Source organism: Oreochromis niloticus, linkage group LG5, assembly GCF_001858045.2.
Source record: "Oreochromis niloticus isolate F11D_XX linkage group LG5, O_niloticus_UMD_NMBU, whole genome shotgun sequence".
Classification (NCBI taxonomy): domain Eukaryota; kingdom Metazoa; phylum Chordata; class Actinopteri; order Cichliformes; family Cichlidae; genus Oreochromis; species Oreochromis niloticus.
The window spans coordinates 21,326,257-21,349,889 of NC_031970.2; the positions used below are offsets into that span (position 1 = coordinate 21,326,257).

The 23,633-nt window shown below is 41.4% G+C and overlaps 3 protein-coding genes across 8 annotated transcripts; 1 reads left to right on the forward strand and 2 right to left on the reverse strand.

The window, feature by feature from the left end:
• The first annotated feature begins 622 nt into the window (after positions 1 to 622).
• Positions 623 to 1,992, forward strand: h1m (linker histone H1M). The gene is made up of 5 exons (XM_003441246.5): positions 623 to 838; positions 913 to 1,148; positions 1,224 to 1,323; positions 1,400 to 1,449; positions 1,697 to 1,992. The coding sequence occupies exons 1-5, from the start codon at positions 745 to 747 to the stop codon at positions 1,928 to 1,930; spliced, it is 714 nt and encodes a 237-aa protein (XP_003441294.1). The 5' UTR covers positions 623 to 744; the 3' UTR covers positions 1,931 to 1,992.
• A 295-nt stretch (positions 1,993 to 2,287) lies between these two features.
• Positions 2,288 to 5,240, reverse strand: LOC100708059 (transmembrane and coiled-coil domains protein 1). Its single transcript, XM_003441247.5, has 4 exons — positions 4,891 to 5,240; positions 3,356 to 3,529; positions 3,148 to 3,283; positions 2,288 to 2,860 (listed from the first exon to the last, which is right to left on the reverse strand). Exons 1-4 carry the CDS (start codon positions 4,962 to 4,964, stop codon positions 2,552 to 2,554), a joined length of 693 nt encoding a protein of 230 aa, XP_003441295.1. The 5' UTR covers positions 4,965 to 5,240; the 3' UTR covers positions 2,288 to 2,551.
• Positions 5,241 to 6,335: 1,095 nt separating this feature from the next.
• Positions 6,336 to 22,079, reverse strand: tmcc1b (transmembrane and coiled-coil domain family 1b). Of its 6 annotated transcripts, none has more exons than XM_013269270.3 (8): positions 21,950 to 22,079; positions 17,831 to 18,004; positions 15,578 to 15,621; positions 12,710 to 12,972; positions 9,991 to 10,410; positions 8,252 to 8,736; positions 7,792 to 7,927; positions 6,336 to 7,710 (listed from the first exon to the last, which is right to left on the reverse strand). In XM_013269270.3, exons 4-8 carry the CDS (start codon positions 12,932 to 12,934, stop codon positions 7,396 to 7,398), a joined length of 1,581 nt encoding a protein of 526 aa, XP_013124724.1. In that variant the 5' UTR covers positions 12,935 to 12,972; positions 15,578 to 15,621; positions 17,831 to 18,004; positions 21,950 to 22,079; the 3' UTR covers positions 6,336 to 7,395. The 6 variants fall into 6 exon arrangements, with proteins under 6 accessions (XP_013124724.1, XP_013124721.1, XP_025763078.1 ...); XM_013269267.3 differs by having other exon boundaries at positions 12,710 to 13,486; XM_025907293.1 differs by lacking the exon at positions 21,950 to 22,079 and adding an exon at positions 21,349 to 21,368 and having other exon boundaries at positions 12,710 to 13,486.
• Between the last annotated feature and the right edge of the window lie 1,554 nt (positions 22,080 to 23,633).

Below are 23,633 nucleotides of genomic sequence, written 5' to 3' on the forward strand. Positions count from 1 at the left end.
TAGTGCATTTGCACCAAAAGAAAATACAAAAACACAATGTGAATAAAGCACGTGAAAATTTAGAAATCTGTCAAAAACTTGTTTAAAACTAAAAATGATTAAATTCACATCTCAAAAGCTAATTTTGAGCATAACATTTAACCACCCAAAACAGTTTATTTTACTATTACAAATATCATGTTAATTAAAGAGGTGCAAATGGTTGCATAAAGTGCCAAATACAATCAGCAAAGACATGAATGTGATAAAGTGCGTTTCAGTCCCGGGGTAGGTTCGTCTCTTGGTCAAAAATCTGTGACTTTTAAATATCATTCCCAAGTAAAATTTACCAAGATTAAACCGTATTTTTGTCAGCGAGAAAATCTCGATCAACCAATTAAAACATATGTCACTGTGGTCACACCGTGAAGTTTCATCAGTATTTCAGTCTCAACCACGACGATTCAAATGAAAAGTCAGCGTTGTTTCAATGTCGTCTTGCTATCTGTGCATTTGAAGCACTGATTGGGGGTTTTGACTCCGGATGAGGTGACAGGATTCAGTGATAACACATTAAGTTGGATGAATCCGCGGTGGCTTTCAGATCCTAATTTACCACACCTGGTGCGATGCGGTTCACCTGGTCTCATTATACCGGAAACAACTGCATAAAAACGGAGACAGTTGCCAAGAAAGGAGAGCACGCATATTTTAAGACTTTAGCTTGTCTACCTTTATTGTGGCCTGTTTTTATATTTTAGTGCAATGCCTCCCAAAAGGCCACCAGCGCACTCCACTGATCCGTCCGAATCGTCCACAAGCGAAGCGTCGGTGGATGAGAAGCCGGGAAAGAAATCAGGTCTGTGCGCAAACGGCGAAAATCTTTAAGATAGAACGAACTTGAAAAATTATATGTAAATTTCCTCTGCGTAGATGCTGCGCCTCATCCATCCACGGCGATCATGGTGAAAGAAGCACTTCAAGCGTTGGACTCGCGCAAAGGGGTTTCATCCCAGGCGATACTGAAGTATATCACAGAAAAATACCCGTCGGTGGATTTGGCGAGGCTGAAGACTTTAGTTCGGAAAAACCTGAAGAAGGGAGTGGAAAATGGGACGCTGGTGAAGCCTGGGAACTCCAGCGCGAATACGGCCACGAGGAGATTTAGGGTAAGCGGTTACATCAGCAGCTGCGTTCAGACGAGGAGTTCAAATGTCACTGACAGGTTTCGTCTTTATTTTAAGCTTGCACCGAAGACTAAACCAAAAGCCGAAAACGCAGAGCCCAGTGTGAAGAAGTCTCCAAAAGCAGCCAAGGATGGAGCCAAGAAGCCCAGCAAAGCGGGTATGAAAGACCGTTAAACCGCGAGTGAGCAGTAATTTAAGCTGTTACTCGGTGTCTAACTCGTCATTTCTTACAGGTGCCACAAAGAAGAAAGACGCTGCAAATGGACAAACAAAGTCTAAAGAGGTGAGCGGGCGCAAGTTTGACTGTAGATGAGAAGTTTGTCAGATGACTCATCTTAAAGTGAATTTTCTGGCAATTACTTCACAATTCAGGCTTTAAGGGGTTAATGGCTTTGTAGAGTGTCCTGAACATGTCAGTTTTCACTGCATCTCTTGTCTGGTAAAATAGTTTATGAACACTGGAGAGAATGTAAAATTCTGGCTTTCATTCAATGTACCTGTGGCTCCTAAATTCCCCTTTTGCCTTTTAGGACTCAAAGCCTCTCAGAAAGTCAAAGGATGAAGAGGCTTCTACATCAAAGGTTGCTCCAGCAAAGAAGCCAAAGGCTAAACCGACTGGGGATGGTGAGGAAACTGCTGCCTCGACCAAAACTAAAGCAAAGAAAACGAAGGAGGCAAAGCCTGGAAAGGCCAAGGTTGCCAAAGCGGACAGTACAGTGGCTTCTAAATCAAATAGAAAACGAGGAACAAAGTCTGCAGATTGAACTTGTAATTCTAAACTGTTTTTATATCGTTTGTCAAATAAATCTAAATTCTTAGCTCTTGAGTCAATTTGAGTATATTCTAATGACCTTTAATACTTGACTATGCAATGACTAAACCCGAGCATTGCAAATATATTGAATCTGGCCCCTAATTTACTTCAGACCTTCTGCATTTGTACTAAAGGTCTAACATGTCCTAAAAATAAACCTGACAGATTTTTGCACTTGAGTTTATGACTGCAAGTCTATAATGCTGTGTAACCTGGTTTCAAAATAAAAAGGGTGTTCCTCTGCAAACATTCTGAACTTAAAGTTCAGGTGGCGGCTGTCTGAGAATGAACCATATCAGCAGACAGCTTTTTAACAAAGCTGACCTAGTGGTCTCTTCACCAAATTGAGTCGCTGTTTCTATTAATCAGTGCATGTCCCTGTGAGAATATGTTGACCATCCTCAGCTGTAGGTTTGTCCTGTAAACAAAGGATTCATTCCTGTGTAACTCTGACTTCACTGTACGGGCCATTGCTTTCTGTAGTAAGACTCATACACTAGATTTAAGTTTCCTTTCACTACATTAATCAAGATGAGTGGTGCCTGCATTCATTTAATTTTTTTCCAGGATGTTAATTGCCGAAGTGTAAATGGTGATACTCTAAAATAACATCCCAGTGCCTCCACAGAAAAGACAAAAGGATCAGAAAAAGCAGGGTGCAAAGCATTCGAAGGGCTGTCTTGAAAAATGGGGCCACCCAGCTGCTCACTGTGGACATCAGCACCAAAAGCACAGTTACAAAGGCTAGCGATACATCGATTAGTTTTTCAAGTAGTGTCTGTGCAGTGGTATTGGCCCGTGTCTCTGGATGCCCTGCGTCCTCTTCTTTCTGCTGCTGCTCCAGCTTGAACTGGCGTCTCTCACAATCCTCCAGCACCTCCTGCAGGCCAGAGACAAAATTGAAGTTTTCTAATACCCAAGGAGAAGAGCAGCTACAAAGCCAGCGCTAAAAAGATGCCAGGCCCTTATTGTGGTTAAAAAGGCCTGGCATCTTTTTAGCGCTGGCAGAATCTGTTTCTTTTTTTTCTGAGGTGGAATAGTAAAGAGAGTAAATCTGGATTTTTTTTTTAATTTTTTTTGTATTTTGTACAGAAAGGAAGAATCATCACATCAGTTAAATACTGGAACAACGTCTCTTGTCATGGGAAAACATTATTTGAAACTTACATAAAAATCTTGTGTTGCGTCAAAAGACCGATCAGCACTCTTCTCTGCTGTGGCGGCTAACTCTTTTTTCAAGTTCCAAACGTCATTCTGATACTGTTCTGTCAAGTCAATGAATCGCTCTTCTAAAGATTCCCTTCTGCAAAACATAACACTACATCAAAACAGCAGATGGTTTCAGCCTACACAGCTGTATAGAGTAATATAGTACCTGTTCTGTAGATCTTGAAGGTCCTCAAAGAGCAAAGAGTAGTTTCGTTGGTAACTCGCATTTAAGTTTTTAAAGTATTCCTCAAGTTGGCTTTGGCTTTCCTGAAGCTTACCGACGTACTTGAGTACATCATCAAAGGCCTCGCTGTGGTCACAAGTGCACTCCCTTGAGCTACTGTATAAGATATTGAAAGAGACATTTTAGTCAGATTGTGCACCACAGTTGCTGAATAATTAGACTGAAAGAAGATGCAGAGGCCTCCTGTTTGTTACTAGCGGTATATGGATAACAGCGTGCTTTCCAGATGACTGCTGTAACCTGAAAATTGGTCTGCCTCAAAGTGGGCCTCTGTGGGGTGACTACATACATGAGCATGCTTTTTCCACTAACAGTAAAAAGCAATGAGCAGTGTGTCCTTACTGATAAAATATGTCTTTTACTGCTGTTTAAAATAAAACAATTTGGTTTTTTTGGTTTTTTAAAAAGCGAGATGTAAATTAATTAACATGTTTAAATTAAAGACTTTAAATTCAATGTTTTTTAGCATTAGGACAAAAATGAATTAAGGGAGTTTTCACACACAATTTATAAGCACTCATTTTAGTGTGGTGTCTGCTTAAAATCTACTGTAAATAGTATGCTTTATTTTAAAAATCCATTTTGTCACTGTTAAGTTGTGCTGATAAAATGGGAACTAACTTATTACAAAAATGACTGAGGGAATAAAAATCCACCCAGAACTCCAAACCATCATCACAGTCAATCAGCATCACACCAGGGCATATGTAAATGTTGTGTTAAATCTCATTTCTAGAATGCATGAAACATCCAACAGTTGTAAATGTTAATATGCAATCACCAGCCATTTTATTAGGTACACCTTACTAGTAATGTAGTAAAGTAGTAAAGTTGGAGCACTTTGGGCTTAATTCTTCATGGTATAGATTCAGCACAGTGTTGGAAACATTGTGTTAGGCTATCATGTCAACATGGACCAAAAACTCTGAGCAGTTTCAGCTGTATGTCTATGATGGGAATGTCAAGTTCCTAAATAACATTTCTTCTCCATTCTGATGCACTGTTTGAACGTCAGGAGCGTGACTTGAACATGTCAACATGCTTACATTGTTAAATTTGCTGCCATGTGACTGGCTGAGTAAATATTTGCTGTGACCCTGGTGTAAATCAGTAATCTCGAAGACATTTTTTATTACATTTCAAGAAACACCTGGGCTTGTACAGAACATAGAGGATAGAAACAAAGTAACGATCCTATCACGCTAGTATCGATCCGATACCAATACCAGCGTTGGTATCGGTACTATCAATATATGGCTCGACCTGCCCGCCTCTAATTCACCGGGAGCTGTCGTCCCTTAAGCTGCTGGTGCTGTACCCCGTGTGTAGCCTGCAGACTTACACCTAACACACACTAACGGAGATAAAGATCCTAACCCCACACTTGAATGTAGTAAGAACATCATTTTTGATGACTGTGCAGTTCTTCCTGGTTATATTTGTCGCTTCACGCTCACCTGGCTTCAAGTGACATCGTGGAGTCGTAGTCGGGTGTCAGTGACCTCTCAAGCGTTGATATGTTGAGACACATTTGTCACCTTTTTTAAAACAAAATCCAACTGCTTTGCATGTGTTAAAGTTGAGCGGAATCGAAGCGATAAATGTTGTAAACAGTAAAACGACGTTGGTGCCCAACGTTCATGTTGCTTAACAACATGTAAATCTGTCAGAAACAGAAACGTTCACGCTGATTCAGGTTTGTGAATGTCGTAAAACGATCTGCTATCCGGTGTTTCAGGTTCAGTAAGTTTTCTGCAGTTAAATAAAATCTGTGGTAGTTCAATAAAAGTCAGAAGTTGTTTTGCTGGGTGCAGCTAAAGGTCTGATGATGGTGGAAGTTCCCAGCTCAAGTTCACCTTCATCCGTAGTGAACAGAGAAAGAAGTTTTTGAAACGACAGCAGATTTAATGGATTGTGTGGAGCATCTGTTGGTTTTGATGTTTTTTGTTTTTCTGCACACCCTCGACCCTTTTATGAGACGATGAGAAAGGTTAACATATAACTGTTGATTTGATCTTTATTGCAAACATCTTATCAGCCAATCACATCTCACCACCTCAGTGCATTTAGGCATGTAGACAGGCTCCATATGAGCTGCTGAAGTTCAAACTGACTTTGAACGTAGCATGATTGCAGGTGAGAGAATTATTTCAGATACTGCTGATCTGCTGGGATTTTTCCAAACTACAGCAGCAGCAGACCACACCGGTGAGGAAACCAGAAACTGAGACTACAACTCCACACAAAAATGTGACAATGGAAGATTTAAAAAATGTTGGTGGGTCAGAGGAGTCTCGACTTCTGCTGCGACACTCAGATGATCAGGTCAGAACTGGTCTTAAACAATATGAAAGCATGACTCTATTCTGCCTCGTATCTGCGGGTCTGGGTGGGGATGGTGTAATGGTGTAGGCAGGGGTGTCAAATGGGCCTACTGGCCCACTTTGTAAAATGTGAAGAAAGGCATAGATTTTGGACTTTTAACTGCATTTTTAAAGATATGTGAATCATTCCATGTGTGGTTAAACTTCTTTACACTGGCAGAAGGAGAATTTCACCGGTCCAGCCTACAGAGGGTCAAACACAGCTTTATGTGGCCCACGATGTAAACGGAGTTTGACATCGGAGTTTGACTGACGGCCCCCTTAGTACAGGCTGATCACTGTTTAAACACCACAGCCTACCTGAGTAATGTTGCTGACCATGCCCATCTTCTCATGTCAAAAAGGTCAAATCACCTGAAACCAGTTTGTTGATCATGCCAGCGAGCAAAAGTTTTTTTTGTGTTTTTTTTACCTTAGTATTATTTTGACTATAACCCTCTTTAATGTTAAAGGTGTATGACCCCCATAAAACAGATTTTTATAGACAACCGAGGATGAAGAGAAGTTAGACTTTCAAGTTCAGTTTTTAAACAGCAAATTTATTTATCTTTAATTAAAAAATAAAAAACAAAATAAAACCCAACTAAAAGTATTACTATTTCATTGTCACTAATAGAAACAGTACGGAAGCACTGAGTCTTTGAGCACTTTATCCGCTCTTCAAGTATGTTAAATGAGTTCATAGATGATTCCTCTGCAGTGGAAAAACCACCAGGATAGTAGGGTCCGGTTTGCATGATTGCAACTCCAAGCACAAAATTTCATAATAGTAATATCCTGGCTGTGCCGTTACCAGTGTTACTGACTTCACATATCCAGTAAGAAACAAGAACCCACACATGTCTGACCCAGAGCAATGTAGCTGATGTGCAAGCACCCCGTTCTTTAGAGTGTAGTGAGCAGAGAGAAGAAGTGTTGGTCATAAAAGCTGAAATCTGAAAAGATAGAGCAAAGAGGGAAATAAAAAGCAGACGGGGGAAAACTGAATCACAAGAGCAGAAAAAATAAAAAGTACAAAAAAAGAGAGCGTGGGCGACTATGACTGCAGAACACTGTAGGCTCATTACAGTTAAAAAGAACATAAAAATCCATCAATCAGGTGTATTAAAAATAGCAGTAACTTCAAAACAATACCACTTGAATCAGTTGAAAAGTAATAAAACTCTGAATAATATTTTTTTCTGTGGGGAAACAATGAAAAGTTTTCCCACATGTAAACAAATTCACTCAGAAGAGAGAAATCAAGTGTGCAGTTCTCTCAGCCCCCTCCTTCAACTATGCCCCGTTCACCCTTTTACATATGCTCGTGCCACAATTGCACCAGATATAGAAAGTCCATATCAAACATCCAGCCTTTTCTCTCCGTATCCACTTGTATTCTCCTCAAAACATATTTCATAGAGCAGTAAAGTGACAGACAGCTTTGTAATCCTCCTGAGTGTTTTGAGAAGCTGCTGGAAAAAGAAGGACTGCTGAGATTCATCTCCCCACATGGGCCAGTGTCATTCCTTTATTATCGCTTTCACACCTCCGGTCCCTTCATGTTTAAATTACCTAAATGCACCTTCTCCAGGCTGGTCATCTGGGGTGCAGAAGAAAGCGATGCATATACTCTGAAATGGCATCCCAGTGCCTCCAGAGGATGGCGAGGATAATTACGAGCAGCAACGTAGAAAGCGTGCGGCTGCGGGTTTTCATCAGGGGCACGACGCAGTTAGCCACTGTGGACACAAACACCAAAAGGACTGCCATCACAGCTAGCAGCACATTGATTAGTTTTCCAAGAAGAGTCCGCGCTGTGGCATTCTCCAAACCCTCCAGCTGCACCACCTGCTGTTGCTGCTGCTGCAGCTCCATTTTGGAAATGCGTGTCTGACAAGCCTCCAGCGCCTCCTGCAAGTGAGAGACAAAAGAGTCGGTGACAGAGCTCTAATAAGGAAGCACACGTGTCCTGTTCATCCAAGCGAGGCTTACCTGTATGTCTCTCGCTCGTTCATAAGACTGATAGGCGATCTTCTCCTCCATGCTCGCCAGTTCTTGTTTCAAGTTCAAAATTTCATTCTGGTGCAGTTCTGTCAAGTCATTCAGTTGTTCTTCTAAACGTTCACACCTGCAAAGCAGCACATGACGAAGTTGTATTTTTGTATTTTCCTACTCAGTTGTATATAGTATTTGTATTTCCATTTTATTCTATTGTATATATTATTCTATTCTATTTTATTCTATTGTATATGGTATTTTATTTTATTGTATTTTATTGCTTTCCAGTGTTTTCTAATTTCTGCTACATAACTTTGCACTTTGCTGTAACAAAACAAATTTCCCACCTGTGGGACTAATAAAGGTCATCTTATCTTATCTTATCTTATTTCACAAAATGGTACAAGTCCTTCTACATAAACCGACTATACTGCAGAGCACATGACAAATCTACCTGTATCGTTCCTCTTGCAGCCCCTCCATGATCATAGTGTAGTCCCGCTGATAGTGGGCTTTTAAATTTTCAAAGGACTCCTCGAGTCGACCTTGGTTTTCCCGAAGCTCTTGGATCTCGTGGAGTATAGCATCAAAGCCTGAGGCTTGTGGATGATCAAGGGTGTTGCCCTTAGAGCTGGGGGGGCCTCCTGGGGCACCAGGGGTGCTGTTTGCTCCTGCAGAACCAGAAGTAGCACTAGAGCAGTCATCATCACTGGGATACTTTGGGCTGGATGGCAAGGGCCCTGTTCCAAGTGCCCTTGCTCCCCCAGGACCAACGCCATCATCTCCTTGGGTTTCATCGAGAGAGTCCTTCAGAGCTGCGATGTTATCAGCACTGCCAAACTTGTTACGGATGATGTTAGCTATTTCTTTCGGCTTGGACACCACAGCTCCAGCTGCAGAATGAGTTGCTTGAGAGAAGCTGGAGAGGCCTCCTGTTACCTGTAGTGAAACAGGATCAGGTCAATACTCAGGAATGTTTTTGTGATATACTGTAAAAAAAAGCTCTGGCTACATTAAACACCAAGTGTATCGAGACAGTTTGCAGAACGCACACACTTTTAATTGGCACATCTGCAGATCTGTGCATGACTGGGTCAATCACAAATGAACCAACATTTTGAACTTTTACTGGTGTGTTTTCAAGTTGAGGTGAGAGGTGATAAACCCTATCCTAACTGACATTGGTTAGAAGATGGAGTACACCTGAACAGTTCAGCAATCCAGATAATCACAGATAAATCTGTGGACGCATTAACCCAACAGATTTGTCTTTTGGCTGTAACCAAGGAACCTCAGCACACTAGGAGCAAACTCACACCACCACAGGGAGAATGCAGACTCCGCACAAAACTTTAATTTAAATTTTTTTTTAAAAAAAACTAAAGAGTAGTCTATTTTTTTTACTTCTGCAGCTCTAATCTACATGGCTGATTTGTACAACTGCACTGACACTTCCAATGACATCATCAAAAATGGCTAAACCAGGTGAAGTGCTGCAGCAGACATTCAGCAAATGGTCCACATGTTGGGTGAAGCCACAGATTAAGACTGTATGATGTTTGTTATCAAGTAAACTGAAGTAAAAAGGCGACAAATATGTTACTGCAACACTATCAGATGGAGAACTTGAGGATTGATGCCACCAGAAAAATAAATAGTCTGTTATTCATGTTTATGCATTTCAGTCTTAACATTGAGCATTGTCCTCCGTGTGCAAATGCCAGGTGACCTGGGAGCTGCTCTCAGAAAATTCACAAAGGTTTAATATAAATAATTAGAATGGAAGGTAAACGGTAACCACTACCACTGTACTCCTCTACATCGAGTCACATATTTTACCAGTTATTCAACAGAGTTCTGCTTTTCAATAAAGTCAACGGTGAGAACAACGACTGGAAGTACTATGCAGTAAGTATGCAGTATTTACATGCAGTGATGTATTTCAGGTAAATGCCACGGCACCTTGCAAGAGAGCAGAATGCGGAGTTTTGTCTTATTTGGTTGAGATAATACGAATTTTAGTGTTCTGTTGCCAGGGCACTTTTTTAAGGCACGAGTGCACTACAGGAGAACGACTTGGACAGGACGATTACAAAGCTTTGGAGAGCTACGAAAAAAAGGAATTACCTAAAACTTTTAAATCCAGAGAGACTGGATTTTGGCAGTAAATGATGCTTAAAAAAAAGCACAGACCTTGGCTCCAACGTCCTTCAGGCCCTGATGCATGTCTCGGAAAACGTCTTTGGGCTGGCGAGGGATGCCGTTGTGCTCCACCTCTCGAAGCTTCCGGTGGTAGTGCTCAAGCTTCCTCTGCAGCTGCTGGATAGTCTGAGCCGACTTTTGGTTCTTCTTCTCGAACACCTGTTTAATGCGTGCACTCTGCTGTTTGTCAGCATTATTGGCGAGTTTCAGGTATTCGGCCACATTGTCGTCACGTGCAGTTTGTTCTATCTTGATTTGTTCTGTGAGCTTGAGAATCTTCTGTTGCAGTTGGGCAATGGCCTGCTTGGTACGCTGGGGGTCTGGGGTACTGTCAACCACATCATATCCATCTGCGCCGTATGGGAGGGCATTGGGTGATATAGCAGGGCCCAATGCATCGTAACGATCAAGCTGTTCAAGAAAAGTGAAAAGAGGAAAGTTTTTAACCACTTAAAACATAATCAAAAAAAATTTAATAACTGTACCATAGTTAAAACTAACTCCCTTGTTTCATATAGTGTGCTAAACTGACGTGTTTTATCAGTGTAGTAAGTCCTGCACTGAAAGTGTAAAAATATCAACAACTGCACAATTCGTATAAATGGCAACATCATTTTTTATACATTTCTCTGATGTTCCAGGATCACACCATTTGTGTCCAATTCAAAATGACAAAACTGCTCCTGCTGGGCCAATTTTGTAGTTTTAATCATCCTAAAAACGTTGAGTAACCAGTGAATCCCTCATTTTAAACTTAAGGTTTAATTTGTAAAGATTTTTTAGGCCAAAAACTGGCAACACTAATCAGCACTAACTGAAGGTATACAAATGACTATTTTCACCTACTCATGCACACACGTTTGCACCCTTCAGAGTGATCTGTAAATACATATTCACAACAGCAGAGGGCGTCTGTCAACAAAAATTCACCTTAACTGTCACTGCCCAGCTCCAAATCCAGAACGTACAAGTAGAATAAAATAGGTAAACAGAAGGAAAGAAAAATCATTCAAAAGACAGCAAGTCAACTCATTTTTGCGGTGCTGCTATGGCAGCAATTTAAATATTCCCCCTGTGAGGTGCTTTAGTTACAAAGTCCAGGACAAGTAACCCGATTCTACAAACTAACACCCTCACCCTGAGGCCATGGGAGAGAGAAACATTAAATCTGAAACAGAAAATCAACAAACACGAGAGCCAACACCTATGACTGAAAACACGACTGCAGCCAACTAAATGACGTACACCCAAAAAGGTGATGCAAGGTTATGTTATCTAATAACATGCAAAACAGGAAGAATACTTCAAATTCCGACTGCAGGGTTGAATATACTTGAAACGACAAGGGTGAGTCGTAGAGCAGCTACATAATAATGTAACATCTTTTACAAAGCTCATGTTTTATGTGTGATCGTTACCCTATTCCTATAATCACAATAATCTACTGTAACAGCATAAATAGGACCAAGTTTTTATATTCGTAAGTCATGAATTTCTCCTCCTACATGATTTCTGAATCAGAGATCCTGACTGGTGTAGCTTTGTGTCTGGCTAAAAAAACATATTAAACACCCCTGCTGACTATAAAGGTAGGACTGCAAGGCTGATGGATGTGATGTTTGGCCACATGCAAAAACTAGCTTTAAATTTACTATTTGTTTATATAAACTCCTGCATCTCAAACTCAAAACTCATTCATCAACCTGAATTTGTGCTTCATTTTTAGTGTCTACTTCTTCTAAATGTAAACAACTAAGAGATTGAGAGATTTTTTTTTTTTTACTGTCAGCCACAAGTAGACTTTAACTGAGAGCTGCTGATTACAAGTTACTGGTCCAAAGGTTGTTTTGGGGTTTTTTGCCGAATAATCTATTTAAGAGAGTTTCCCGCCATTGTGAGGTCATGCAGTCTTTCATAACTGTACTTAAATGTCAAACAAACAAGTTTTGAGTTTGTTTAGCCCTGCAAGCCCGCTCTGACCTGAAGTACACTCGGACAGCAAAAGCTAAATTTAGAAAGGCTTAAAGCACATAGTGACCAAACACTCAAAGGCAATCTCTGACCTTCCACCGCTGACAGCTCATCTCCCCATTCAGCAGCTCATCCCTGCGCATCTAAAGCATTAATGGCCTCTTAACAAGTTTGTCCAACTCATTTAGTTTTGACATTCCTGCACACAAATTAGTGCATGAGTCAGTTTGTGTTTATTTTTAAAATGTAACTGTTTTATTTTTAAATAAGCCAAACAAATTAATCCTGAGTGCAAAGTCTTAGTATTGCACCTTGATTCTGAAGGTTTAGACCTCATCTCTATATGCAGTATAATGATGTCAGGTTTTGCAGTGAGTGCTGTACTGTGCATCCTGTGCTTTCACAGTACACTGCACATATTTGTATGTGGTTAGAGGTGAGTGTCATTCTGACTTCTGGAACGACAGTTTCCATCCTTGAATCAGGAAATGTCTCATTTTCAAATTAGAAACTAAGTATAAGTAAAGACTCTGGTTCTATTTTTGTCTTTCTACATTACAGTTTGGAAAACAAGCATCTTGACAAGTAATACTAGATTAACTGGTGGCAGATCCTGAACCAGCTATAACACACTACTACTGATGTTAAACACTTTTATTTTCTGGCAATTATTTCAGTTCAGACTTTTTAGGGCAAACACGCCAGATTTTACTACAAGAATCAAAATTGAGACTCTCACCTTGTCGGGCTCTTCAGTGGAGTGGTAACCGGAGGTCAGCAGCATGTCAGCCAAGGCTGGGCTGCTGGGTGTGTCTGTGGTCGAGGAGGAGCGTGGGCGTCCAGCCTGCAGCAGGGCTTCATGGGTGCTGCGCCGGTGGATCTGTGGGCTACCTTTCTGGGGAGGGTCCCCAGTGCCGCCCGCCTTGCTGCGGCGGCTCTGCAGGCTGGTGCCTCGCTTTATCATTGGTGGACCTCGGATCTGCTGCAGGACACGGCTCAGAGCTGCAGGAGGGGCGGAAGTGGCAGGGGTGTCAGAATCCAAAGGGAGAGCCGAGGAGGCGGGAGTGTCCCCTACTTCTGACCCTACATCAGCGGGTTCGGAGGGAGGGGCGCTTGCGCAGGACGAGGCGGAGTCATGCGGGGAAACGGAGGAGCGTCGGCGCTGTGGCTGGAAGAATTGCTTCAGGCCATGGCCCAACGCTCCCATGTTCTCCAGGGCATTATGGGTGATTTTGGACAAGCCGTGCTCTGACTCCGACGCCCTCCTGCCGAGCTCCGGCTCCGCTCGCCCTCCTGCGTCCGGCTCCTCTGGACTCTGCTCACTACTACCCTGATCCATCTGAGACCTCCAGTTTCACAGTGAGGGTTCTGCTCGGGGTGTGCAGGAGACTAGCTACGCCCGTCGACACCCCGCCCTCTGAGAGGCAGGTTGAAAGCAGGGAAGCAGAGGGGATGGCGCTCAGTTGGGCCTTTTGAGTGGGCATGCATCTGTGGCTTGGCTCAATGTCATGCTTGTCTACCACAAAAGGAAAATAAAATGTATTATGACATGCAGCAGTGAGTGAGGAACATAATAAGCAGCAGAAGAATAGGAAACAATACTAAGCAACAAAAACCTGGGTTGGCACAGACATGACCTTTTTTTTCTGCAGTCAACATGGTTCTTACTTAACTTTTCTTCACAATCTGGATAAAGACAGTAGGTATCCATTTCGGTTTGTGCTGGGCAGATGTACTGGACGTGCTGGTATACCAGTCGTAATTTTTAGTGTGATATTAATTTTTTAAAATGCCACTGTTTTGGTAAAAAGACAAAACACCCACTGTGGCTCGTCAAGGGGTTTAAATGTGTTATAATATTCAGACGGGACCTGTAGTGACTGAGCAGCCTTCCTCCTCACAGTTATTATCAATGAGGCACTTGTTCTCGTTGTCCAAAAACACAGACATGCGTGTTAATCTATCGTGTTATTCTTTTGATCTTATTTGGTGAGATGGCAAATACAGCAAATGGTTCATAAACAGCAAACAACTGAATAATTAAAACTTATATTTATTGTTCTTCTACTTGTTCATCATTTTGAGATCTGCTACTAAACTTAATATATATAATTTGTAAGGATTTGTGTTATAAAAATAATTCCCAAATGCTATTTACATTTAGATGCTGGTAATCCTGGTGCACTAGGCAGTGTCGTCCAGATTGGTTAACACATCCTGGATGCTATGATTATTCTATTAAGATATGATGTAAAAAGCCATATAAGGAAAATATTATTAACCTACAACTAAAGCTATGTTTCCCAGCTTCCTTGTCAAAAGGGTTCGTCACAGCAGGCAGCGCTGCATGTTTGATTTGGCACAGCTTTACGCCGTTTGCCCTTCCTGACTCAACCAAAAAAGGAATTTGTGTCTCCAGCTGAAATCGAACAGGTGACCTTTTGTGAATGTGAATGTGTAAACCACTACACTGTGATTAATAATCTGCAACTAATCTGTGAATCATTTACTATTTCTCACATTAACAGCTGAATGGAATGTAATTACAGCTAACCAGGTAGAACAACAGTGTGGGATAGCTGCAAGGGCAATCCGCCACTGGTCAGAGGACGAGAAAATACTAAACTGGAGACACATCAAAGTAACTTGTGACCAAGAAAGAGCATGAATCTTCTATTTGGATATTTGGGATTTAAAAAATAAAACTGACAAGTTTGCTGTAAATTGTGCTCATGCTAAATCTCCATGGAGCCGAGCTCATGCAGCTCCTCTGCGCCCAGTAAGGCAAAGCAAACTTGTTATTCAAGGGCTTTTCCTGATGACGGCAAACTTGGATGAGTAAGTTTGAATGGAGGTTGTGGCAAAACTGCACATCACTACACTGCCATGAAACATTAATGCAACACAAAGGGACATTATACGTCACCTAAAAGTACAACAGGCACCCTGTTAAGGATCAACTCTGTGCTAAAGTATTTTATTTTTGCAAAGAGATCCTAAAAGTAGATTACTTACGATGATATGGGGGAAAGGGGAAAAAACAAAAAAACACCAGAATCACCACCAGAATGTTATACCGCATGTTTCGTGTCATGACTGTGCCAACCCAGTAAAGCAAAAACATAAAATCTACAAAATAAACAAGTTTAGGAACAGTTTCTGAAATGCTCATATCTCATATACTGCACATGTGCAGATAGTGTCCACTCTTCATTTTTGCCCTTATGTAAAAAATCATTGAATTGCTACATTTCAGAAAGTGTTCCTTACAGAAATAAATAATCAACGTAACTGAGAATGTTCAGATGAGCTAACAAAGAGACCACAACAAACTAAACATAAAATAAACGTAAATGACGATCTAAATGGAGAGTGACTACAATCTATTTCTCAACTGAGTAAGGTGCTCCACGATCCACAGCGGCCTCCCCACTTTGCTTCTCATTTTATGAGAAGGCTACATCCTGTAATATAGAGGGCCACTCCAAGTGCTCGGCTTTTAAATGTCAGTTTGTGCTGAACACAGCTCTTTGGGTTTATCAACATGAAACGACACAGTGAGAATGAGAGCAATAGAGAAGGTTAGATAGTTTGTAAGAGAGCTTACCATCAGCCCAGCCTCTCCTCTTCTGACTCACGAATCAGGACTGGCTAAATGAAGCAGAAACGCAGACAAAAGAAAAAAACATAAATTACAATATTCAAACAACAGGAAAAAGAGAAAAACAGAGCTGAACACAAGCCACTCAGTCACTAATGAGTGGAATGATGGATATGTAAACCAGCACTGCAACAAACAACTTATCAGCATCCAACATGCCGCCCACCGGAAAGTGTCAACAGCCTATTGGACCTTTGGTTAAAACCTTTAGACCCTGACAGTAAGTTTATGTTTAATACGCCTTGTTACTGTTGAATAACAACTACTAGATATACAGTACAATAGCAAGACAAGACAACAGCTCCAGACTCACAGATAAATGAATATGAAAACACAAACGCAGCTCAGAACTGCTCCAAGGAGCTGTCACTGCACAGCTCATCTGCAACACATACGAGACGGGGGGATGTAAGCCTGAGAGATTCCTACTTAAACACTTTTCAAATCATTTGTCCTACAAGCTCCAAACCAAACAGCAGAGTTAGCACTACACAGTCTTCTTTGTTTGAATTCATGGGCTTGTTTTGACAATAATTAAACTCAATTATGTTTAAGTACAATTGTCAAGCATGGTGATTTCTTATATCACTAACAGGCAGTTTAACTGGTCTCGAGCCGTGCTTCTGCATGCTGCAAGTATGTGAGATCACGGCCTGTCCCTAATCAGAGTGCTTATGAACAGCAGTGGATTACCAATTAGAGGGTTTGATGTTTTCTAAATCAAATATTCACTTGCTACGTTACGCCTTTAATACATCTTTCAAAGCAAGATAACCAAGGGAACATTACAGTCGACGCTGCATGTCACTAAGGCTGTGATGCGGTTTATTTTGCAGCAGTAACTTTATGATGAGCCGTCAGACAGTCTGTTTTGCGAGACACAATGTACCGTCTGTTTCATCGAGCCATAAAGAAAATATCCAAGGCTTAAAGTGATTGAGCACGAGCTACTTTGCAGACAAACAGAAAAATGATCCTTTGAGTCAGCACAGCTATGTATGTATCATTTAACAAGTCAGCAGAGCAAACCGGCCCAGAAAACCCTTTGAAATGCTCCATTAGTGACACTGTGACTCATTGCATGCTGGTCCAGCTTTTAGACCTGCAGCGCCTGAGAAGAAAGCTCATTGTTTAAAAGTAGGTGGTGGTGAACAGTTCAGTAACGAAAGGAAGCTCCTTAACCACTTCTTGCAGAAACAACACATTAAAACGCTGCTGTTTAGTTTTAAAACAGTATCTTGGTTCACTCCTGTTGTTACTCTTGGTTTTCGTATCTGCTGCTTCAGCTCAAAGGAGCACATCCTACCTGCTCATAGATTAGAGGTATTGAATACTATATTTATCTAAATAAGAACATATCCAACATATTAAAGCATAAATTTCATCTGGTATGAGAAACAGAAGCTGTTTGACTACACATTATTACCCTGAATCGCTTGCAAGACTCGTGTGAAGACAAATATTCGACACAGATGTGGAACAAAGTCCTACATCTACAATAAAAGTACAAAGGCATCTGAGTCCTCCAGGCTGAGGGCAAAGTGTTCTCTTTGAAGTGGGTCAGCCAACATTCGCCCATCACTCTGTGTACATACAGAGCTGCATGGGCACATCATCTACATGAGGTACGTTTTCACTGCAGGAACTAGCGGCAGGCACAAGGCAGCTCGAGGATGAATGAAACCACAACAGAGGGAACACCGTTCCATTTCTCTTAGATTAGCGGTTTTCAGGAAAAAAAAAGGTAGTTAATTGTCTTTAGAGAGTTTAAACTAATGCTGCTACGATTCATTTTTTAACCACTGAAACCAGCTGTTGTTGTTTCAACCAGTTGTTGTTTCAAGGTGCCCTGAAACAGCCCACAGGTTCCTACACCAGAAATATGCAAACGGCATTCCTGTTAGGAGCATGTCAGCAAGTCCTTTTGGAGCTGTGTCTTACTACTGATTACTCTTATTCACACTCATTACCAAAAACTAGGTTGAATGCATTAGTTTATTCCTTAATTTAACTGGGGCTAGAGACAGATAAGTGAAAAGATCCAATTAGGATGCAGAAACAAAAATGACTCTATTTAAAAATATTAAAATTCTCCTAAATCTAAATCTAAACTTACAAAAAAGTTTTAAAAACAACTGGCTTCAGGCTGGCAAAAAGGGCATTCATTGCAGCAGGAGTGTACTTAGTGATAAGACATACCTTCAAATGTGGTCATGAGCAATAGATCTATTCTATTGCCACAGAAAAAGACTCAGTAATCCAGGCAAATATCCAGCACTGCTTCCTCTGGGTAGCTTTTTCCAAATTAAAACTGGCAGAAGAGCTGTCAAACTTTAGTCAACTGTTTCCGTGGACATTTAGAAAGATCACATGCTGCAAAGGAAAAGAAGAAAAAAAAACAAGCATTAAAAAGAGATGCAAAAGTGTGTACTAATGTGCAGTAATAATCAAGCAGTTACATAATCTGTATTATTAAGACCGCAAGCAGCGATCCTCCTGCACTAAAAGTAGAGTAAATATTTGGCACCAATAATTAACTATAACAACCTTATAAAGCCAAGCTGTAATAGGGTGTTCTTGCAGTGCTGCTGAAATTGATGTATGAGGATTTAAATTAAAAACCACAAGGATTGCCCCTAACAGCACACACAACAAACCAAGGCCATTTAATATCCGATATTCAATCCACAACAAATGGTTACAGCCATCCTCCCCATGCCAGGAAGCTCATACAACTCTTTGGATGGCAAAATGAAAACATGTAGTTTAATTTTGTAGAGCGCAGGGCCCCCGCCCCCCTGAGGACTTTTAGCTTAATTAACTGTGTAATGTTAATTAATAGTGCTGCATAGCCCAGAGGGATTATGTGCTGGACAGGTTTACAGAGGCAAATCTAAAATAAAATAATGCGACACTGACACAGATGTAAACATCGCTGTCTGCAAGAATAATCTGCCACAATCAAAGCACAAGGGGTGAAAAGGATCTGTGCTTACTAATAAAAATAAGTCTCCTTTAAATATACTACTGCACCAAAATGATCCTGTCAAGACAAAACGGCTCAGCTAAATGTATTTATAGCACTGACACTTACTTCAATTCGCTTCAATGAAGTTAAGAGAGGTGAAATCAAACTGTACTGTGCTAATATTTTTTTCATTTTCTCAACCAGAAAGGTGGTTGAGTACGTTTAAGCTGTACCATGAATTAATAATGGTCCCCGGCATGTTTCTGTTGTTCTTGCTCGTGTTACTGTTATTGATTGATTCATATCACCTGAACACCTCCTCTCTGCACTTATTCTTTGTGAAATAAAGGACGGTAGGAAAAGAAAACACCCTGACAAAACCACGTAAGCCGCCCGTCATTTACCCATCACCACACAGCCCCGGCTAGGTAATTACATTACTCGAGGGGTTACAGGTGCATTCGGTGTCATTACATGTGAGGTAACTGTAGTAACGCATGTACTTAAAAATTTAAAAGGAGATGCTGTGATAAAGTAAATTATGTATGTACATACTTGTCTGTATGAGTGCCGTTATTGAGTTACTGCAAATAGTCCGAGCCCAGCGGTTTAACATTAGCCAGAGATAAGAAGAGGATGGAATTAGCAGCTCGCTAGCTTATATTCGTGGGTCCGGGCTTTAAAAAAACAAACTACTGTCGGACATTTTCACAAAACAATCGTGTAATCTACAGCTTTACTTCAGAGTGGTACCAACCGTTGTGCCAGCTAAAGTCAGAAAACATCGCTGTCCCCGAATTGAAGGCTTGGCTTCTCCACTGGTGGCTAACCGGGCAAGCTAACGTAAGGGAGCCGGAGGGCGTTTATTTCACTCCACGGTGCACACCGGTGTTGGTGTTAAGCGGACGGAGGTCATGCTTACGATTCATGATAACGGCACATATCCCAGTATCAAACACCTGCCCACATTACACCTCACGTGAAGCTCTTTAAAATGCAGTCAGTGTTTTACAACCTACCTACATACAGAAGCCGAAGCTCTTTACAGCCACAATATAACAATTAACTTCTCAACAGTTTGTGTTGTTTTTGCCTATTAAGGAGACCTGATTGATTTAACAGTGTGTGTGTATCCTGCAAAGAAAAGGAACAGAGAGTAGGCTAGCATCACCTCTCACTGCTGCCACGCCTTGTAATGTGGCTTCATATTAAAGTTCACACAACATCCCTGATTTGAATGTATAAACCAGAAGATGACCGCTGTGTAAGGTGACACGTGTTTATGACAGGCTCTCCAGTGATAGCAGCAGTTCTGCAGGAGTTCCCCATTTTCAACAAAACAAAGCGTTAACACACATTTAGTGGCTGTTTTATTACACCACATGGCTATTAATGTCATTATTACAGGTTATTTTAGCGCCTCGTCATACACTTACACCCTCAAACACAAACACAAACTGAAACACAACTTCTTCCCAGAAGCTGTAGCACTGCTGAACTCTGTCACTAACTTATGTATATCTATATCTTGTAAACTTTCCCTTTCACTTGCTGCTATCCTTCTGTCTCAAATCACCCGTGACATTCATCTGCACCCTGCCTGCACACGTCTCCTTTATCTCTCTTGTGCACTTTCAGGTGCTTTGGATGGTTGACCTCAGGTATTTACATTAACACCTCCACTATCTACTCCTTGCATGTCACCGTTCCACCTGCCTTCCTCTCATTCAAACACTGTATTCTGTCCCGCGTCTACTGACTTTCATTCCTCTTCAGTGCATACCTCCAGCTCTCCAGGCTCTCTTCCACCTGCTCCCTGCTCTCACTACAGATCACAATGTCATCTGCAAATATTATAGTCCATGGAGACTCCTGTCTGACCTCGTCTGTCAACCTGTCCAACACCACCGCAAACAAGAAGGGACTCTGAGCCGATCCCTGGTGTAATTCTAACCACACCTTGAACTTACCGCACACCTTACCACTGACTCGCTGTCCTCGAACATGTCCTGCACCACACTCACATACTTCTGCGCCACTCATGACTTCCTCATGCAGTACCACAGTTCCTCTCTTGACACCCTCTAGTACACTTTATCTAGCTCTGCAAAGACACAGTCCAACTCCTTCTGACCTTCTCTACACTTCTCCAAACATATATATAATAAATCAACAGTATGTAAAGCACTGATGTGCAATGTTTTTTTTGATCAATTGCACATGTTCATACCCCTCATAAAATATTTCCATGTATTTCTATCCAACTTATGAGCATCAAAATCTGTAAATCACTCTGTAAAGTGCATTATTCGAATGTTAATAAATAAATAAGTCACGTTCAGTGCTAACATGCAAGATTCTTGCCCAGTCTCAATCCTTACATCCTTCTAAACTAAATATCTTTATATATATTGAGTGTAAATATATATATATACACACACGTATATTTATGTTTTATGCACCATCTGAGGGGATATAGCTATAATTTCATTATGCTTGCATAATGACAATGAAGCCTTATGCAGTCATACCCAAACAACAAATAGAATACCAAGATACTGAGTCATGAACACTGGAAACTCTACTGCCATATGAAATGTAACCATCAAAATCCATAATAGCAGAAATAAACAGACAGCATCAGCACCAGCACCAGCACCGGAGAGGGGGAGGCGGGGACGGTCCCGACAGGTGTGAAAATCTCGAACACGTTTAGATTGGAGGTATTGGGTGGCCATCTGTCACCTACCTACTCCCACCAGGCTTTCTTAATCACACCTTCCTTCTTGTATTTCATGGTGGCGTATTTAGTCCTCGCAGAGCAGCTTTGCGTTAGCTAATACTCTTTGCTGCCAGGGCTTGATGGACAAAAATCCTTTAGTTTCAGCTAAATGTTATATTCTTCGAATATCCCGACTGTTAAAAAAAAACATATACATATATCGTCACTGAATCCGGCTGGGTGTTGTCCCCAAAGTTGAACCCTGACGAGTTACAACATGAGCAATCGGTTCGCTTTTCGTGAGCACACACATGTAAATACACTCCACATCGCCCACCCTGAACACCCTGGCTGGTAAATCAGGCGCTTATTCGCCGCCTGACCACTCGCGGCTGTCAGTTAGCAGCAGGCTGGCTAGGCTCTCAAAGCTAAACAACATCGCTTCAGCCATGGTTAGCTACAGGCAGCAAACAGGCTCATCGCCAGGCGGCAGCGGCAACCGGATAATCAACCGACCGGCCCTGGAGTGCCTGCACGGCGGGCGACAGCACGAGGAAACACGTTTCATTCATACGACACTTCTCACATTTAAAAAAAAAAAAAAAGTGTTTTGCGGGTATCAACTTACATGAGCGCTCAGAGGATTGTGTTGATGACCGTTCATTTCTCCCGATGGTGGACACTCCCACGGTGACGTCAGATAGCGTGCTCGACGTCAGAGCAATGCTGAGCTCTCTGCCCATCCATCGCATGTGTGATCCACGCAGGTGAGCAGGTTGACTGCTGGGTCACACGTCCCTGACCTTGCACTGTTCAAGTGAATGTTTTCAGGTGTGGCTGCATATATTTTCTCTAAAATGTAACTCAGTATTTTGTTTGGGAATGTTATGGTCTTAACACAATATAAACTTAACACAAAACAGTAAGGAAATCTGGTCCATTATTTATCTGTTCTAACAATGCTTTTTTTTTTTTTGGAAATAAATCTTACATCATTTTTTTTTTTAAACTGTTTATTTCCCTTTAAATTGTGCCAAATTTGTAAGGAAAACTTCTCTCCCAATGCCAAACAGCTTATTCTGCTACTGACTCCTGTTTGGTGTCATTTATTGGATTGGATGATTGAAGGTTGAAGGAAGAGTTTAGTAATTTATTCATTTAACAAATTGGGGCAGAACTGTGAAAGAACCATACACAGCTACAACAGCCTGGCATCATTAGCTTGGTCACACACTGCTGTGGGATGGCATCCCATTCTTCAGTCAAGTCAGCCAGTGTGATTCTGTTGGTCACGCTGGCATGAACAGCACACCCAAGCTGATCCCACAAGTGTTCAATGGGATTGAGGTCAGGACTGCAGGCACGCTACTCCATCCCTTCCACTGCCAAAAATCTGAAGGTAGTCTCCAATCAACCCGGCTCTGTGGGAGCAAGTCATCTCAGAGGATAGAATTTAATCCCAGACTGTGGAAATGTGCGATTGCCATTGATTGGAGATCTCATCTTGATACCTCTATTGTTCTGAGAAAACCCCAAGAATCAGACGATCTCTAGGAGCTACCTCTTTGCAAGAGTGGGAAGGAAAAACATTTTACCAGGACATAACCTCAGGCAGGGGAGCGGCAGCCAGTTGGGGAGTGAGGGGAAAGAGAAAAGAATAAAGGAGAACAAAGCGAGACAAGGACCAAAACATACTACAGGAGACAAAAAAATACAGTTTAATGTCACGCAGTAGTGGTGTATAAACACAGGTTGGTGTGCAGAGGTGAGTGGAGAAGAAGTGCTCAGAGTGTCATAAGAGGTCTCACAGCAGCCTAAATCTATTGTAGCAATTGTTCAGGGTCACCTGATCCAGTCCTAAATGGTTTATTGAAAAGAAAGTTTTAAACCTAATCTTAAAAGTAAAGGTTGTGTCTGTGTCTCAAATCCAAACTAACAGCTGGTTAGAAGGGAGACAGGCCTGATAGCTGTAGGCTCTGCATTGAATTCTACATTTAAAAACTCTAGAAAGCACAAGCCTGTAGCCTGAGAGCAGTGTATTCTGTTGGGATAATGTGGTTCTATGAATGTACCCTGAATATGAGAGTAAAGATTTTAAATTCAGCTCTGGATTTAACAGGAGTCAGTGAAGAGAAGCCAATATTGGGTAAATATTGTGTCTCTTTCTATCCCTTGTTTGAGTGATGCTGCTAAACTAATAGCTAATACTAATAACATTAGTGAATCTCTGTTTCTGCATCTCATACCATCATCAGGTGAATGTTTGATTTGATATGATAAGAGCACTGTGTTACTGCCGCAGATATTAGGAC